This window comes from Narcine bancroftii, assembly GCF_036971445.1.
Source record: "Narcine bancroftii isolate sNarBan1 chromosome 5 unlocalized genomic scaffold, sNarBan1.hap1 SUPER_5_unloc_1, whole genome shotgun sequence".
In the NCBI taxonomy this organism is placed as follows: domain Eukaryota; kingdom Metazoa; phylum Chordata; class Chondrichthyes; order Torpediniformes; family Narcinidae; genus Narcine; species Narcine bancroftii.
In genome coordinates this window covers 670,730-691,071 of record NW_027211801.1, presented here as the reverse complement: position 1 = coordinate 691,071, position 20,342 = coordinate 670,730, and the positions used below count along the sequence as shown (strand labels likewise).

Below are 20,342 nucleotides of genomic sequence, written 5' to 3'. Positions count from 1 at the left end.
GCCCAAGTGAATCACCTCAACTGACCCCAGCTCAGCTCCTGCACTTGGCTTTGTTCGGTCATGTGGTGGGGCCATGTAGTATCACCTTGATTCTGTATGTATTTAAGTAATTTCCTCAATTTCTCTCGGTTTATCGCTCTTTATCCGAAGTGTACATTTACCCTTTGTGTATTGCATATGTTTGGCCTGGAAGTCAGCCTGAAGAAAACTGAGGTCCTCCATCAGCCAGCTCCCCACCATGACTACCAGCCCCCCCACATCTCCATTGGGCACACAAAACTCAAAACGGTCAACCAGTTTACCTAACTCGCCTGCACCATTTCATCAGCTGCAAGGATCGACAACGAGATAGACAACAGACTCGCCAAGGCAAATAGCGCCTTTGGAAGACTACACAAAAGAGTCTGGAAAAACAACCAACTGAAAAGCCTCACAAAGATAAGCGTATGCAGAGCCGTTGTCATACCCACACTCCTGTTCGGCTCCAAATCATGGGTCCTCTACCGGCATCACCTACGGCTCCTAGAACGCTTCCACCAGCGTTGTCTCCGCTCCATCCTCAACATTCATTGGAGCGCTTTCATCCCTAACGTCGAAGTACTCGAGATGGCAGAGGTCGACAGCATCGAGTCCACGCTGCTGAAGATCCAGCTGCGCTGGGTGGGTCACGTCTCCAGAATGGAGGACCATCGCCTTCCCAAGATCGTGTTATATGGCGAGCTCTCCACTGGCCACTGTGACAGAGGTGCACCAAAGAAAAGGTACAAGGACTGCCTAAAGAAATCTCTTGGTGCCTGCCACATTGACCACCGCCAGTGGGCTGATATCGCCTCAAACCGTGCAACTTGGCGCCTCACAGTTTGGCGGGCAGCAACCTCCTTTGAAGAAGACCGCAGAGCCCACCTCACTGACAAAAGGCAAAGGAGGAAAAACCCAACACCCAACCCCAACCAACCAATTTTCCCCTGCAACCGCTGTAACCGTGTCTGCCTGTCCCGCATCGGACTTGTCAGCCACAAACGAGCCTGCAGCTGACATGGACATTTACCCCCTCCATAAATCTTCGTCCGCGAAGCCAAGCCAAAGATTGCATATGTGTGCATAAGTAGGTTCAGCATTTTGAACCTGATCCGATAATGGGGGCATCTCCACTGACCTGCCATTTCCCCATATCCCTTAATTCACCTACTATGTAAAAACTTTGTAAAAATCCATCCAACCTTGCCTTAAATATATTTACTGCAGTCGTCTTGACTGCTTCAATGGGCAGTGAATTCCACAGATTCCCCACCCTCTTGGAAAAGCAGTTCCTCCTCATCTCCATCCTTAATCTACTCCCCTGAATGAGGCCGCCCCCTAGTTCTAGTCCCTCCCACCAATTGAATCAACTTATCTACCTCTATCTAATCCATGCTTTTCATAATTTCATACATTTCTATTAGATCCCCTCTCATTAATCAAAATTCCAGTTAGTGCAGTCGCAGACAACTCAAGCTATCTTCATGGGCCAACGTCTTCATCTCTGGAATCATCCTGGTGTACCTCCTCTGCACCACCTTCAAAGCTAGTAAATTCTTCCTCAGGTAAGGAAACCAGAATTGCCACAGTTCTCCAGATGTGGCCTCACATGGACCTTGTGTAGTTACAGCACGACCTGCCTGCTCCTAATTCAATCCCTCCAACACTGAAGGCCAACAATTCCAGTCCCCGAACTCCTGCAATATTGACATGGCTGGGAACGCCAATGGTTATTTTCTTTTCTTAATTATGTCCACATTGTTAAAAGCCACCTTATGAACTGCAAAATAAAAAAATATGTAAATGAAGGTTTGCTGGATTGACTCAGCCAGAGAAATAGCATCTCTTGAGATAAACCCGACAGAATCAGGATTTAATGTCACAAACATGTGCAAATGAAAGTTAAAGAAGTAACTATGAGGTGAAAAACCAGAATAAAATAGTAAGGGACATCGCCCAAACCTTAGGATGACTAAAATCAACTGTTTGGAACATCACTGAGAAGAAAGAGGGTCCTGGTGATCTCAGTCATCGCAATGGGACTGGTCGACCAAGGAAAACCTCCACTTTTGATGACAAAAGAAATCTTAGCAGAATGAAGAAAAATCCCCAAACTCCTGTCGGACAGATCAGAAACACTCTTCAGGAGGCAGGTTTGACGATGTCTTTCACTGTTTTATTCTGGTTTTCCAGCCTCATAATGAATTATTTAACTTTCATTCGCACAACTCTGTTCTTTGTGGAGAAAGATGGCAACCACAGATTCCAAACGCTTAGTGAAAGCCTCACTCAATTATACCTGCACCAATGAAGCAATTAAACACACCTGAGTTCTCACAAACAGTGGTGAAGCCAAATGTTATGTGACCATGGATTAAAAGGGCTGTAATCTCTACATGGTAAAACCAAAATGTGTCCAAATAACCATGAATAAAATCTGGAACATGCACTTTAATTACATGTGAATTATTTGATTACAAGTTGAAAACTGTGGAGCCCAGTGACAAATAAAGGGGAAAAGCATCTTAGTCACAAACATCCTAAACTGAGGAGTGTGGTAGAAGAGAGGGACCTGGGAATACAGATACATCATTTCCTGAAAGAGGCATCACAGGGGGATATGGGCATACAGAGAGCTTTTGACATCTTGGCCTTCATATGTCAAAGTATTGAGTATAGCAGTTGGATTATTTTGGTCAAGTTCAATAGGACATTGGTGAGGTCAAATCTGGAGCATTGTGAGCAGTTTTGATCACCTAACGACAGGAAAGATATCAGTAAGTTTGAAAGCGTGCAGAGAAGATTTATTAGGACACTCCCTGAACTTCAGAAACTGAGTTACAGGGAAAGGTTAAACAGGTTAGGACTTTATCACATCAAATGTGGAAGAATCAGGGGAGATTTGATGGAGGTATTTAAAATTATGAGGGGGATTTTCATAGTATATGGAGGTAAAATTGTTTCACCATAATCACATAACCAAGTGGAATGTAGGAAAGAACCTACTTCCTTCTGGCACCTGAAACATAAATATGAAGAAATTAAATATGATCTCTTTGATTTTTGAGGGGTCAAATATCACTAATGTATAAAGTTATTATGAACCAACCTATATCACACATTAACAATCTTAGTCATACCATATAGCCTCATAACAATTTACAGTATGGAAACAGACCATATTGGCCCTTCTAGCCTGCACCGAATTACGTACAACTCCACTTGTTCCACCTACCCACTACCTTGCCCATAACTCTCCAATCCCCTCACATCCAAGTATTCAACTAATCTCCTCTTAAATCACAGAATTGACCATGGTGGAACTACCTCTTCCGGACGATCATTCCATTCAGCCACCACTCTCTGAGTGAAGAAGCATCCTCTTGTATTGCTCCTTAAGTTTTTCCCCCTAACTGTTAGCTTATGACCCCTTGTTCCAATCTCCCCTGCCCTCAGGGGAAAGTGCCTATTCACATCAACTCTATGTATTCACTTCATAATTTTAAATACCTCCATCAAATCACATCTCAACCTTCTATGCTCCAATGAATATAATCCCAGTCTACTCAATATTACTCCGTATTCAACATTCTGCAATCCAGCCAACATTTCATACATCTTCCTTGCACCCTCTCAAACTTATTTATATCCATCCTATAATTTGGAGACCAGAACTGCACACAATACTCCAAATTTGGCCTCACTAATGCTTTAAACAGTCTTAACATAACCCCCCAGCACATATTTACAATGCTATGATTTATAAAGGCCAGCAAACCAAAAGTCTTCTTCACCATCCTATCTACATGGGAATCCACCTTCAAGGAATACTGAACCATTATTCCAAGATCCCTCCATTCCTCTGCATTCCTCAATACCTTCCCCTTCACTGCATGCATCCTATTTTGGTTATTCCTTCCAAAATTAATCACCTCACACTTATCTACATTAAACTCCATCTGCCACCTTTCAGCCCACCTTCCCAAACTGTCTTTCTGTAGTCCATGAAAACCCTCCTAACTCTCCACAACTCCCCCTATTTTTGTATTGTCTGCATATTTACTCACCCAATTTACCACCCCATCATTCAAATCATTAATATAAATGACAAACTGCAAAGGACCCAACACTGATACCAAAGATACACTGCTCGTCATTGGCCTCCATCCTAATAGACAGTTGTCCACCATTACACTATGGTGACATCTTCCAGCCACTATTGAACCCATCTGATTGTCAATATATTAATCCCAAGAGAATGAACCTTCCTCTCTAACCTTCCACGTGGAACCTTATTGAAAGCCTTACAAAAACCCAAATAGACCACATCATCTGCTCGAACTTCATCAACCATTCAGGCTACCTCTTCAAAAATTAGAACAAGATTCATCAAACATGACTTTCCCCTCACAAACCCTTGTTGGGTGTCCCTGATCAATCCCTGCCTTTCCAGGTATTTATACATATTATTCCTAAGAATTCCTTCCATTAGTTTCCCTACTAGTGATGTCAAACTTACTGCCCGATAATTGCTTGGCCTACACCTTGCCCTCCTTTTAAGCAATGGAACCAAGTTTGCAACCTGCCAACCCCGCGGCACCGCACTCTCCTCAAGTGAAATTTCAGAAATCACTTTCAGCCTCTGCTATTTCCTCCCTGAACTCCCTTAAGGTCCTGGGAAAAACCTCATCTGGACCAGGAGATTTATTTACCTTTATATATGCCAGAAGTTATGAAATCCCCTCTTTACTAATTTTTCCATAACTAACCCTTTTGCATCACGTATCCTACACAATTCTCTTTCCCTCGTGAACACTGACAAGAAGAATTTATTCAATATCTCCCCCATCTCATATGGTTCCTCAGACATTCCTCCGCTCTGATTTTCGAGTGGACTTATTCTATCCTTAAATTTCCTTTTGCTTTTCCCATATTTGTAAAAACCTTTCAGATTTGCTTTCACCCTATTTTGCTATAGCCCCTTCGAACCTTCTTTTTCCCTTTCTAATTTCCCTCTTAAAGTTCTTTCTACAATCTATGTATCATTCCAACATCTCATCCATCCTTTGCTTCTAGTACTTAACGTAGACCTCCCTATTATCCCGAACCAATTCTTAATCTCTCGAGAAAATCATGGCTCCCTTGAACATTTGGCCTTTCCTTTTGTCCAGATAGGAACACGAAGACTTTGCACTCTCAGAATCTTACCTTTAAATGCTCTCTAATCTCCTCTATATCTTTTCCAGAAAAAAGATCAGTCGAAACTACTCCCAGCAAATCTCTTCTCATTTCTTTGAATCTGGCTTTCCCCCACTCAAAGACCTTCATCTTCGGACCAGATTGACCACTTTCCATGATTAAGATGAAATTAATGGTACCATGATTACTGCATTCGAAGTGCTCCCCTACACGCACTTCCGTCACCTGCCCTAGTCAATTCCCAACAGGAGATCGAAGACTGCCACCTCTCTAGAAGGCACCTCAAAATATTGATGCAAAAAGCACACCTGAACACATTTTACAAACTCTAATCATCCAGCCCACTCACTGACTGCGTCTACCAATCTATGTTAGGAAAATTAAAATCGCCAACCAACACCACCCTGTGCTTATTGCACATCTCAGCTATTCCCCTACACATTTGCTCTTCTAGTTCCCTCTCCCTGTTTGTTGGTCTATAATACACCCCTATAAGCGTTACCTCACCTCTTTTATTTTTTAATTCCATCCACACCGTCTCCCTTGACGAGCCCTCCAATGTATCACGCTTCAGTACGTCTATAATATCCTCCTTGACAAGTAATGCAACCCCTCACCCCCTCCAAATCTATCACACCTAAAGCAGAGAAATCCTGGAATATTTAACTGCCAGTCGCAACCCTGCTTCAACTAAGTCATACTAATCATACTGCCAAGTGTTTATCCACACCTTCAGCTCCTCCACCTTCCTTATATTGAAGTAAATGCATCTCAGAGACTTCCCGCATCTTACCTTCTGCCTATCCCCCTCTTGGTCATCCACAATATTATTTGTCACCATCCTCTGTTCCCCATCATAGCTTCTATTCCTCTCCTCCTCAGCAACCCCCCTCCACCCACCCAGTAGCCCTAACAAATGCCCCCGCCAGGGGACTGGTCCCTCTGGGGTTCAGAAGCAACCCATCCATACTGTCCCCGTTCCATCTACCTCCCCCAATATAGGTTGCAGTGATCCAAGAACCCAAATCCCTGCCCATTACTCCACCTCTTTAGCCACGCATTCAGCATCCACCTGATTCTATTTCTGCCCTCACTATCACGTGGCACAGGAAGTAATACAGAGATTACACCCTTTATGGTTCTTCTTCTGAGCTCCCTACCTAACTCCCTATATTCATTCTTTTGGATCACTTACTCCTTCCTCCCAATGTTGTTGGGACCAACATGTACCACGACCTCTAGTTCAGTACCCTCCCCCTTTTGGATGCCTTGGATATGAGTAGTTACATCCTGGACACTGGCATCAGGGAGGCAAACTACCATACGGCTTCCTCTATTTTATCTGCTAATACCCCTATCAGTCCTCCTGACCATTGAATCCCCAATAACCATCGCCCTCCTCCTCCTTTCCTTTCCCTTCCCTTCTGGGCTGCAGAGGATGACCCTGAGCCAGAGGTACAGCCACCGCTGCCTTCTTTAGCCTGACTATCCCACCCAATAGTACTCAAGGAGAACATCGCAACTTTATAATGCTCACATCATTTACTGGAGGCCAATAGCTCAATGGCAGGAGGGTTAATCTAATTAAAATAGCCATTTGTCCAAGGCCAAGTACAGACAGGCTGGAGAGTGCAGTCCAAGTCATTTCCATGTGGCCAACAGCAAGGTGAGCACTAATGGGTGGGGTGGAACCAGACCTTGATGAGTAGTTTGTGTGTCCTCCGACAATGTAGGCAGAACAGTGCCATCACATGACAGCCACAACCCTTCCCAATACAAGCTGAAGTCCAAAGAATTTAGAAAATATCCATCAATCATCTAGGGCCACTGTGGCGCAGATGGAATTCCCCGTGGATGGTGTTTTTGGACATTCTAGAACCAGAGATGTCTACAGCACAGAAACAGGCACTTTGGCCCATCTAGTCTGTGCCAAATGAGATTCTGCCTTGTCCCAAAGACCTGCACACCGTCCATTACCCTCTCCAGCCTCCAATCCATGAAACTCTCCAAATACTTCTTCAATGTTAAAACTGATCCCACATTCACCACTTCAGCTGGCAGCTCGTTCCACACTCCCACCACTCTGTGTGTGAACAGGTTCCCTCTCATGTTCCCCCAAATGTTTCTCCTTTCATTCTTCGTCCATGTCCTCAATTTTTAGGAAAAAGCTATACTCAGTCTATACTCCTCATAATTTAAAAAACCTCGATCAAATCTCCCTCATTAATACGCTCCAGGGAATAAAGTCCTCACCTGTCTAACACTTCCCTGTAATTCAGGTCCTGAATTCTGGCCAAATCCTACTAATTCTTATCTGCTCTCTTCAATCTTTCCCATATTTCAGAGACCAAAATTCCACACAATTCTCCAAATTTGACCCCACCAATGTCTTATAAAACTTGACCACAATATCCCAACTACTGTACTCAATACTTTGATTTATGAAGGCCAAGATGCCAAAAGCTCTCTTTCTGACCTTATCCACCTGTGATGCCATTTTCAGGGAATGATGTATCTGTATTCCCAGGTCCCTTTGTTCTACCGCACTCCTTAGGGCCCGACCATTCACCCTGTATGTCTTTTCTTTGTTTGTCCTTCCAAAATACAGCAACTCACACTTGTCTTCATTAAATTCCATCTGCTATTTTACAGCCCATTTTTCCAGCTGGTCCAGATTCCTCTGCACGCTTTGAAAACCTTTTTCGCTGTCCACAACGCCTCCAAACTTAGTGTCATCTGCAAACTTGCTGATTTAATTCACCACATTATCACCCAGAGCATTGATATGAAAAATAGTAATGGCCCCAGCACCAATCCCTGAGACACACCACTAGTCACAGGACTGCAGTCTGAGAAGCAATCAACTCCTACCAGTTTAATGGCATTTTGACCCCTTACAACCCTCACTGCACCCTGCCCTGTCCCTAACACAAACTAATGGACATATCTTCAGCTTTTTTATTAACTAGATCAGCTAGATCAGGATGTCCTTTGTACCCAGCTTTATCTGGTTTATCAATTGAAAGTTTAGCATAATTAATAAAATATATTAATATTAAAGTAATTAAAGTTAATTCTGATTAATTGAAGATTAATTTATTTGTTGACGATGATTTGATTTATTTAACAGGCCCTGAAAATTATTTGCTTTTTTTGAATATGCGATTGAAGAAATATGGTGAAATATCAGGCTATAAAATTAATTGGATTAAAAGTGAAATTATGCCTTTGGTTGAGGGAGATTAAACTCAATGTTAAAAAATAGTTCAATTTAAATGGTTGTAATGGAGAGCCTGTTGCGACCACAGGGTGGCACTGTGGCGCTCCTATTCAGAGGACACATTACATGTCAATCAAGGTCAAGACTCACCCCAAGCCATCAAGGTGACCCTTGCGATTGGGTGAAACCTTTTAGGTGTAGAATTTTGGAATTTTTGGAAGGACTGAAGAAGTTTAATTTGGAACTCAATCCAATGTTATTTTTACTTGGATATAGGACAACATTGATTTTGGGTTTAAAATTGGAGAAATTCCAGTTTGCATTTATCCAACTGGCCTGAGCAGTGCCTAGGAAATATGCAGCAATTAGATGGAAAAATGAGATTGAGCTGAATATCCAGAGATGGCAAGCAGAGTTATGATTGTGTATTCCATTGGAAAAGATATGTTATAATTTACATGATAATTGTTCTTTTTTTTTAATTCAAGTATTGCATCTGTATATGAAATATATGTGTTTAATAGTGTAATGAGGGTTATTTTTTGGAAAGAGCAGGCATCCATCACAGTAGTGAATAAATCAATGAACATATAGAAGTTAACTACAAAATATTTTATTTGGGATAGTTTGTAGTTGGGTAGGGTTTGGGGGAGGTGGGAAAGGGGGGAAATTATTGCATATCTGTTATTCTAACATGTCTGTATACTCTATTTTAAAATTTTTAATAAATATACATAAAAAAGGTGACACTTGTGATTGGCCCACCTAAATCAGCAGGTGATGCATCCAGACAGCCTGCCCGGACTCAGCCCTGACCTTCACCCAATTGGCCCAGGTGAATTACCACGACTGACCCCTGCTTAGCCCCTGCACTTGTGTTGGAGCCATTTGCCACATCAGCCAATGGGACCCAGACTGCCCCGAGTGATTGGCCCCCTCAGTGCTGCCTGCAGAACTATAAAGGGCCATGTGCCCCTTTGTTCTGCCTGTTTGGACTCCATTTGTATTCTAATCTTCTTGAAGTGACTGCCAGCATTGCATTTGCCTTCTTCACCACCGTCTCAACCTGCAGGTTTACCTTCAGACGATCCTGCACAAGGATTCCCAGGACCATTTGTATCTGAGTATTTTAAATTTTCTCCCAATTTAAAAAACATTGTCTGCTCATTTGGAATAGAGATGCATAATTCCCTGAAAATGATGTCACAGGCCTTCATCAATCAAAGTATTTACCATTATTTAATAAAATTGAAGAGGATTTAAATAGATGGAATGATTTACCTAAAACTTTAATAGGTTTAGTGAATTGTATCAAGATGAATATTTTCCTCTGGTAAACTCAAGTTGCTTCCTAATTTATCTTTCAAGTAGGATCTCAGCTGGTAATATGCCAGCGCTGTATCTCCAGTTATATTGTACTTATCTCTCATTTGTTCAAAGGATAAGAATCTACTTCCTGAAAAACAATTTTCTATTCTTTTAATCCCTTTTTTTTCCCATTTTCTAAAGGCAAGGTTGTCTATTGTAAAAGGGAGTAGCTTATTTTGCGTCAATATTAGTTTTGGTATTTGGTAATTTATTTTATTTCTTTCTACATGATTCTTCTTCCATATATTGAGGAGATGGTGTAATACTGGAGAAGTTCTATGTTCTACCAATTTTTCATCCCATTTATATAATATGTGTTCAGGTATCTTTTCCCCTATTTTATCTAATTCTAGTCTCGTCCAGTCTGGTTTTTCCCTTGTTTGATAAAAATCTGATAGGTACCTTAATTGTGCGGCTCTATAATAATTTTTGAAGTTTGGCAATTGTAAGCCTCCTTGTTTATACCATTCTGTTAATTTATCTAGTGCTATCCTCGGTTTCCCCCCTCTCCATAAAAATCTCCTTATTATTTTCTTTAACTCTTTGAAGAATTTTTCTGTCAGTTGTATTGGCAATGCCTGAAATAAGTATAGTATCCTTGGAAAAATGTTCATTTTAATACAGTTTATCCTTCCTATCAGTGTTAGTGGTAGCTCTTTCCAATGCTCTAAATCGTCCTGTAATTTTTTCATTAGTGGATTGTAATTGAGTTTATATAATTGGCCTAGATTTTTGTTTATTTGCACACCTAGGTATCTTATTGCCTGCGTTTGCCATCTGAATGGGGATTCCTCCTTAAATTTTGAGAAATCCGCGTTATTCATAGGCATTGCTTCACTTTTATTTACGTTTATCTTGTATCCCGACACTTCTCCATATTCCTGTTTACCAGAGGGAAGTAACCTTGAATATGTGATTACAGATACAATGTTAATCAAAAGATTTATAAAAAATATGTATATTAATCTGCAAGAAAAGGAAAATGAGGAAACAAATGGTAAAACTAAACAAAAATGGGAACAAGATTTAAATATAAAGATAAAAAAGGAAACATGGGAGAAGTTATGCTCTGGAACGATGAGAAATACAATAAATACGAGGCTGCGTATGATACAATATAATTGGTTACACAGACTATACATTACACCGCAAAAGTTAAATAAATGGGACCCAACAGTATCTGATAGATGTTTTCGATGTAAAAAAGAAAGGGGAACAACAATTCATGCAATCTGGACATGTGAGAGAGTAGAAAAATTTTGGGATGATCTCAATCAGATATTAAATAAAATAACAGAAAACAATATACCAAAGAATCCAGAGATCTTTCTCCTAAGTAACATAAAAAATAAAGAATTTGGAATTGACTTGGAAGATGCACAAAAAAGATTTGTCAAGATAGCCCTAGCCGTAGCAAAAAAATGTATTATGTCAACCTGGAAATTGGAAGATAATTTGAAAATACAACAATGGTATATAGAAATGAATAAATGTATTCCATTAGAAAAAATAACATATAGTTTAAGAAATAATATTGAAATATTCGAACAAGTATGGGAGCCTTACATAAATACAATAGCGAAAACCTACCGGGAACAAACATTACCTAAGTTGATGGAAGGAGAAGAAAAGAAAAGAATGGACTCAGTAGAATTTCTGGTGTATTTTTGTTGAATGACAACATTGTCTAACTGAATTAATGCAACCTAGATTGTATACCTAAAATGGATGAGAGGGGGGGGGGGGTGGGGGGGTGGCTTGGGAGGAGGGAGGGGGGAGGGAGAAAAAGTCACTGTAAATGTGTGGAAAAGAAAAAGTGTATATCATGGCTATTGTGATTTATGGTGTGAAAAATAAAAAATTTAAAAAAAAAAAGATGAATATTTTCCCAAGAATTCAATAACTTTTTCAATATATTCCTTTCAATATACTTCAAATAAATTAAGGTTCTAAATTTAATAATGAGAACATTTTTGTGGAAAGGTAAAATGGTAAAGGAATCCTTAGAGAAATTAACTTGGAAATTTGAACTGAGTGTTTACAGCTTTCACGTTTTTAAAATTATTATAAACCTGCTCAGTTGAAATTTATTAATAGAGTTTGGATGTTGTAAATATTTATCATGGGCAATTGTAGAATTCACTAAAATACTTTTTAAAAAATATATCCTCAAATTTATTTATAAATAGAACACGAGATGATTAGTTTGTAATAAGGACCCACCTATTCTGACAGATTTAATTGAATTATGGAATAAAATAAATTATGAGATTGGTGGGAAGTTAAGATTTCACGTAAAACACCTTGATATCAAAATAAATGTTTTCCTTTGACTGTTAATAATTAATTTTGAAAGTTATGGATTCAAATGGGGGTCTAAATAATAGAAGATTGTTTTGAAGCTGGTTATTTTGTTTCTTTTCAACTAAAGAAAGTAAAATATAATGTTCCAAATAAACACCTTTTTTTGTTATTATCAAGATTGATAATTGATAAATTAGGTCAAAGTCTAAAATTACCTGGACAGTCTGAGTTAGAAATTTTACTTATTAAAGTGGGTATTAATAAATTATTTTCTGAAATGTAAAAATTACTTCAAAGAAAAATGTCCAAATCAGATATTCACAGATCGAGATTAAAGTGGGGAACATATTTAGGTAGAACAATAGATCCAAATGATTGGAGACTGTTATGTGAAGATAATATGACTAAAATTCTCAATGTAAGATGCAGAGTAGTACAACATAACTTTTTACATTAATTATATTTAACACATCAAATATTAAAAAGATTTAATTGAATTTCTTCAGATTTATGTTTTAGACGTCATAAAGAGATAGGTTTTTTGTTTTTTGTTCACTCACTTTGCCCGCGCATTAAGCTTAAGTAATTTTGAATACAAATTAAAACATTTTTAGAGAAAGTGTTAAAGGTTAAACTTCTGTTAGACCCAAAGTTATTTTATTAGGAAATGTTAAAATGTTTAATATAAAATTAACATGTTAAGTATCAAATTAAATTTATGCGACTGGCTTCAGCTTTTTCAAGGAAATGTGTAGCTATTACCTGGAAGTCTAATATAGATTGATGTCTTTTGACCAATTAATGATTAAAAATGTTTTATCTTATAATAAATTATATTGTCATTGAGTTAGGTATCTTTATTCTAAATGAGCAGACAATGTTCTTGAAATTAATGATTAAATATGGTCCACCTTCTAATACATTGTTAAAATCAATTGAGGGTTTATTTGAGAGAGAAATTAGGACTGGAATAGATTTTAAAAGATCTTTCAAATTTGAAACAAATTATAGTTGATTTAAAAGTCTATTTTACTTGCATAAATGTTATTACAAGACCAGACACCTAAAGTAAGTTTGTTTAATTCAGAGGAAGAAGGGAACGGGATTTGGATACCATAATAGATCAACAAATCTGGCAGAATTTGTGTGAAGAGGTGATGACAAATACTATTAATGTTTGATATAGATTAATACATTATAATTTTTTTAATCAATTGTATATTAGTGCTCAGAAATTGACTAGATGGAGATTGGATTTATCGGATCCATGTTTTAAATGTGGAAGTGAAATTGGATCTGTTCTGCACTCGATGTGGTCTTGTTCAATGGTCAACCTGTTTTGGGGTTCTATCAGTCAATTTTTACATCCGATAATGGGAGTAAATTTTCCTTTAAATCCTGAATGACTTTTGTTGGGAAAAATTGAGAGTCTTTCTCCTAAATTATTATTGTTAGATTCCCAATTAAAGCTTGTTAAGTTGTTTTTTGTAACAGCAAAGAAATGTGTCACTGTAACACGGAAATCTGATGTTTCATTAACATTAGAGAGATGGCTTGCTGAGATTCAAAGCTGTATTCCATTAGAAAAACATATGGATAAATTAAGGGATAAATATTTTTTTATTTTTGCAAATTTGGGGTCTGAATGCTAAAATAATGAAATAAAAATAATGGATTTATTCATTTCTATCTTAATCAGTGAAGTTTTCCCTCAAATTATCACAACTTTATGATGTTTTTCAGGTCTTTGGTGTCATCTGACGGAATCCGAATTAATAACTTGTCATTGTTTTTAATGAAATATCTTATATATTAGATTTGGGATTAGATTAGTTTGGGAGAGGGTGGGGTAATAGGGGTTTTTCTTTGTAATTTGTAGTTTTTATGTTTTTAGATTTTAGTAATTTATGTTTAATAAATAAAGTTTCAGCACCATTTGAAATGTTTTATTATGTACTATTGCTATAAGATTCTTATATTTTGACCTTATATATGTTGAATAAATAAAATATTCAAAAAAAAAACAAAGGGTCCCGGCAGAATATTAGGTGTTGTTCCTCCCATTTACAGGTGGACTTGGTTGGAAAGGGCACGAGACCACAAACAGACAATTCGGTGTGGGAGAGGGGGGTAGAATTGAAGTGGGTGGCCATTGGGACTTCCCTGCCGCTGGTGACGATGAAGCGAAGGTGCTCAGTGAACTGATCTCCTAGTCAGTGCTGAATCCTTCCAGTGTAGAGGAGGGAAATTGCGGAGGTTGGAGCTGAGGTGGACCGCGATTTAGGTCATAATCACTTGTTCTCCACGGGGGATCCCGACAATTTTCTGCAGTTTCGGTTCCGAGTGCCACCTTACTCATTGCCCATCCCCTGAATGAACAGCGAGCAGTTGGGTAATGACAGACCACCACAAACACACCTCTTCTCCACTTTATTGAGAGCTGCTTTGCACAAGATCTGATCACAACATTTTCATTATCTTCAGGGTGATCTCTCCGCATTCTACACACAACAGGAGTTGAAACACGGATGTGTAAGAATAATTCTACAGTATCTTCCATGTTACAAACGCAGGAAAATCTGACTTTGGAGATGATCAAGCATTGGTTTGGTCCCCAGCAGTGAACATTTCTGCATGATTACACCACACAAGGCAGACACAGACCCCGGAGAGGTCATTAAACATGGGCAGAGAATCAGGAACAAAACATGAAAGTCTGCAGATACTGTGGTGGGAGTAAATACACAACACTTGAGAAACTCAGCAAGTCAAACAGTGTCCTTTATATAGCAAAGGTAAAGATACATAATCAACATTTTGGGCTTGAGCCCTTCATTGAGCTGTGAAATTCAAGGCACGAGCTGAGAATCCGCATGTTCTGCTGACCAACGTGGTCTCACTATGCACAGGATAATGACGAGATATACTCGCACTGAGGCGAGCTCAGCGAGCTGTGGCTCACAATGCAGGTATAGCTGGAGGCTTTGTTCCAGGCAGCAGCGGGGACACTCGGGTAATTGGTCTGCTTGTAGGTCTGGTCGGCATCCGGGGACACGACACCCATTATCTCCCCGCTCTCTGTGTTGACCCCATCCACACTCCACCACAGCGATGTGAAACCTGGCTTAAACCCGCTCACCAAGCAAGACAGGGTGGCCGAGCCTGAGTCAGTCTCATCATGGGAGGGTGGGAGCAGTAAAACTGAGGGTTTCTGAGAGTTTCTACCTGTGTGGGAGAACAGAAGGGAGGCATCATTAGGTGATGAGGTCCCAGCACTGACACCAACTCTGAATAAAAGATTCCACCGACATTAAAATATGGCCTTCAGAAATCAAAGTATTGAGTACATGAGTTGGGATGTTATGGTATATTAGTGCAAAACATTAGTGAGCACAAATCTGGAGTATTATGTGGAGTTTTGGCCACATACTACAGGATAGAAAGAGTGCAGAGATGATTTACTAGGATGTTGATTGGACCTCAGGAATGGAGTTACAGGGAATGATTAAACAGGTTAGAAATTTATTCCCTGCAGCGTAGGAGAATGGGGGGAGATTTGATTGAGATATTTTAAATTATGAGAGGTACAGACAGAGAAAATATAGGTCAGCTTTTCCAACTGAGGATAAGCAACATACAAACCATAGGACATGGGTTGAGGGTGCAAGGGGATAGGTTTAGGGGCAACATGAGGGGTAACTCCTTCGCAAAGTGAGTGGTGGGCATGTGAAATGAACTGTCAGCTGAACTGGTGAATACGGGCTCAATTTTAACATTGAAGAAAAATTTGGATGGCAACGTAGATGGGAAGGGTTACGGAGGGGCTATGGACTGAATGTAGATCAATGGGCCTAGGCAGAATAATAGCTCAGCACAGGCGAGAAGGGCCAAAAAGCCTCTTGATATGCTTTAATGTTCTGTGGTCTAATGTTCTGAGAGGCATAGTTAAGGTGGACAGCCAGCACCTTCTTTTCCAGGGCAGGAATAGCAAACACCAGGGGACATCTTTGCAAAGTGAAGGGAGAAAAGTTTAGGGGAGACATCAGGGGTAAGTATTTTTACACTGAGAGTTGTGGATGCCTGGAAGGCATTCCCAGGGGTGGGGGTGGAAGATGGAACATAAGGGGCATTTCAGATAGTCTTAGACAGGCACATGGATAAAAGAAAAATTGAGGGTTATGAAGTTGTGAGGGTTTCATTTTTTGATGGTTGGTATATATCGGTCAGCAACACAATGAGGGTTGACGGACCTGTTTTGTGCTGTAGTGTTCGATAATGGAGAGAGCAAGTCTCATTTCTATGGTGAGGGGTGGTGTCTAAAACTAAAGAACACAGGTTCAAGATGAGAGGCAAGTGATTTAATTGGGTTCAGAGTGGTAAATATTTCCACACACAGTGTGGTTGGTATCTGGAATAACCTGCCAGAGGAGACGATGGAGGCAGGATCAGGGGCAATACTCAAGGGGCATTTAGACAGGTACTTGAACGCCAAAGTGATGTACAGCAGAGGGGTCGCGGAGTGCACCTAATTTGAACCTTGGAAGTAGCACCACTGTAAATATGGTGTTAAATAAGGCCATGGACACATTGGCCTTCAGTGGTCAGACTGTTGTCCCAGAGTTGGGAGGTTAATTAACTATTGTGTAAGACATTGGGGAGGCCCTATTTGAAGTATTGGTTTCAGTACTGGGCACTGTGTGAGGGGAAAGTTGTTGTCAAGCTGGAGAGGGGGCATATGTTTTTGGTAGAAAAAAATTAAACTGTAGAACCATAGAACTTAACAGAACAGAAACTGGCCCTTTGGTCCTTCTATTCTATGCCAACCTAGTATTTTCCCAAGACCCGGTATCCTACACCCAGACCATAGCCCTCTATGCCCCTCCCATCCATCTACATGTCAAATTTTTTTTTGAAACTTTAATTTATTAAAACAATGAAACATATATTAAAAATATACAATTAATAGATAAAATAATATAAAAACATGCATGGTATATTTAATACAAACTAAACCCCTACAAACCCCCATCCTGCTAACTCTCCCACCCAACCCCACCCCCCTCTAACCTATCTCCCACAATAAAGAAAGGAAGAGAAATGAGGAGATTAACCATAATTACAAAATTCCTCAGTTAATTACCATGAATTTGAGAAACATCAACACTGGGCGGCTGGGGATTCAAAAACTCAAACCTACATCATTCAAATACAGGACCCAAGTTTTACGATAGAAAAAATAATTATCATGTAGATTCTATGTTACTTTCTCCAACGAAATAGCAGACCTCAATTCCATCTCCCATCTCTGTATACTCAAATCAGTCTCATTTTTCCAAGTAATTGCTAAACATTTTCTGGCTACAGCTAATGCCAATCTCAAAAAGGCAATTTTACATGTATTTAATCTTAATTCTAATCCCAACCTGTTAATGTTACCCAACAAAATACTAAAGGATGTAATGAAAATTTCACTTTCAAAATTACTTCTAAAAATTCCATAAATCTTTTCCAAGGAGTGTTTACCATCACCAAGTAGAATGTAAAAAAAAAAGAACCTACTTCCTTCTGACATCAATAACTCAAAATTGAAAAAATTAAATTATATCCCCTTAGATTTTCCTGAGTTAAAAATAATTGATAAATGAAAGTATAATGAACTAACTGATACCTGACATTTATAGTTTTAGTCGTACTAAATTCAACCAATCATTTTGATGAATAAGTACTCCTTAATTTTTTTCCCATTTCAACCTAGATTTATGCAAATCCAACTTAGACATTTTATTCTGTAATAAAGAATACATCACAGATCTAAATCCCTTCTTACCTCCCTCTGTAAGTAAAATTTAAAACTTCAATCATCTAGATAACCGTAAAGTATGTCTAAAATTATCCAACAATAAAACTTTAAATTGTTAACAAGCAAAAAGATTATATGAAGGAATATTATATTTCTCTTTGGAAAGAAATAAAATAACTTGCTTCATAATAATCTTGTACAAATTTAATACAATTTTGATCCCATAACCTCAAAATTGATTATTATGTGTAAAGGGAATAATCTTATTTTGATACAAAGGTCTTTTATCTGAAATTTTCACTTGAGTACCTAGAAATTTATTTATTTTATACCATAGTTGCATTCAATGTTTCAAAATAGGTAATTATTCAATAACGTAGAATTGATGTCCTGCTTTGCGGAAACTGCCAAAATGTTTGGCCTGGAAGTCAGCCTGAAGAAAACTGAGGTCCTCCATCAGCCAGCTCCCCACCATGACTACCAGCCCCCCCACATCTCCATCGGGCACACAAAACTCAAAACGGTCAACCAGTTTACCTATCTCGGCTGCACCATTTCATCAGATGCAAGGATCGACAATGAGATAGACAACAGACTCGCCAAGGCAAATAGAGCCTTTGGAAGACTACACAAAAGAGTCTGGAAAAACAACCAACTGAAAAACCTCACAAAGATAAGCGTATACAGAGCCGTTGTCATACCCACACTCCTGTTTGGCTCCGAATCATGGGTCCTCTACCGGCACCACCTACGGCTCCTAGAACGCTTCCACCAGCGTTGTCTCCGCTCCATCCTCAACATCCATTGGAGCGCTTTCATTCCTAACGTCGAAGTACTCGAGATGGCAGAGGTCGACAGCATCGAGTCCACGCTGCTGAAGATCCAGCTGCGCTGGATGGGTCACGTCTCCAGAATGGAGGACCATCGCCTTCCCAAGATCGTGTTATATGGCGAGCTCTCCACTGGCCACTGTGACAGAAGTGCACCAAAGAAAAGGTACAAGGACTGCCTAAAGAAATCTCTTGGTGCCTGCCACATTGACCACCGCCAGTGGGCTGATAACGCCTCAAACCGTGCATCTTGGCGCCTCACAGTTTGGCGGGCAGCAACCTCCTTTGAAGAAGACCGCAGAGCCCACCTCACTGACAAAAGGCAAAGGAGGAAAAACCCAACATCCAACCCCAACCAACCAATTTTCCCCTGCAACCGCTGCAACCGTGTCTGCCTGTCCCGCATCGGACTTGTCAGCCACAAACAAGCCTGCAGCTGACGTGTACTTTTTACCCCCTCCATAAATCTTCGTCCGCGAAGCCAAGCCAAAGAAGAAGAAGAATTCCATCAAAAAGAAACTGATCCATCCTCTTCTCACCAATTTGAGATCACTCAATATTTGCCCATATCAATGAATCTTCCAAATCAAACATTCTATTAATAAATTTAAACTGTGCCACATCATAGTAATTTAGAAAATTCAGAAGTTGTAAACCTCCTCATTCATATTTCCAGGTTAATTTTTGTAATGTTATGACCCCCAAAGGACCCCAAATCTCAGTTGCAGTAGACATTCACCACAACAAGTAGTTACTTAAACAAAAGTTGCTTTTAATTATCTTTAAACTTGAAAACAGAATCAAACTGTAAATTAACTACCCATCTTAAACCCCTTCTAATTCTAAGCGCATGTGTATGTAATCTGTGTGTAAATTTTAGAAAAGTTCTTTGGTTCAATCTCACTTCTCATTCGTCCACGTTCACTGGTTGCAGGCAATTCTTATTCTTTGCACACAATTTAACATGTATAAAGTTCCCCAGGCTTTGGCACTTAAAAGGTAAATGTTTACCGCTCAGGAAAGTTCTTGTAGTTTTGCAAAGATAGATGTACTGTTCCAGGATTTCCACAACTGAGGTACCACCATTAATCATCTCAATGTCCTGGTGATGAAACTTTCCCCATCAGGGTTCTCCAGATGATAGCCTCTTTCTTTCAGGCTACTACTGAGTTCCTTTATTTTGCACTTATTCCAAGAGTCTCTCTCTCTCTCTCTCTCTTTCTCTCTCTATCTCTCTCTCTCTCTTTCTCTCTCTCTTTCTCTCTCTCTTTCTCTCTCAGATTCCAAGTGCCTGCCACATGTCCTTCTCTCTCTCACTTGCAAACCAACCCCCGCAACTTCTTCACCAATCAATAGGAGTTAGTCTTCTGCTCCCATCTGTTGTTTTAGGTAAACAAACCTCTCAATGAAATTTGAGTGAGCACATTGCAGAGAGGTCAAAAGCCTTGCAGAAATATCTAACACAGACAAACTGAATCCAGTCTATTCATTTCATGACATCATTTCAATTAGCACTCTTTGTGAAATGTACATAAATTTCTCCATAATTTCTGAAAAGTCACTGAATATGAATTCTTCAGTATTTCATATATGATCTGTTTTA

At 39.5% G+C, this 20,342-nt stretch overlaps 1 protein-coding gene and 1 gene segment (V, D, J or C); one reads left to right on the top strand and one right to left on the bottom strand.

Moving 5' to 3' along the window:
* Positions 1 to 14,872, top strand: part of LOC138750107 (glycogen synthase kinase-3 beta-like) — a 397,322-nt gene extending 382,450 nt beyond the window's left edge. The window contains exons 2-3 of the transcript XR_011349070.1: positions 13,197 to 13,263; positions 14,594 to 14,872. The gene's annotated coding sequence lies outside the window, so the exon portion shown is untranslated. The remainder of the gene's footprint in view (positions 1 to 13,196; positions 13,264 to 14,593) is intronic.
* Positions 14,873 to 14,877: 5 nt separating this feature from the next.
* LOC138750109 (Ig lambda-1 chain C region-like) lies at positions 14,878 to 19,832 on the bottom strand. The segment is given in 2 exon segments: positions 14,878 to 15,334; positions 19,751 to 19,832. Coding segments are annotated over 2 exon segments (408 nt in total).
* Between the last annotated feature and the right edge of the window lie 510 nt (positions 19,833 to 20,342).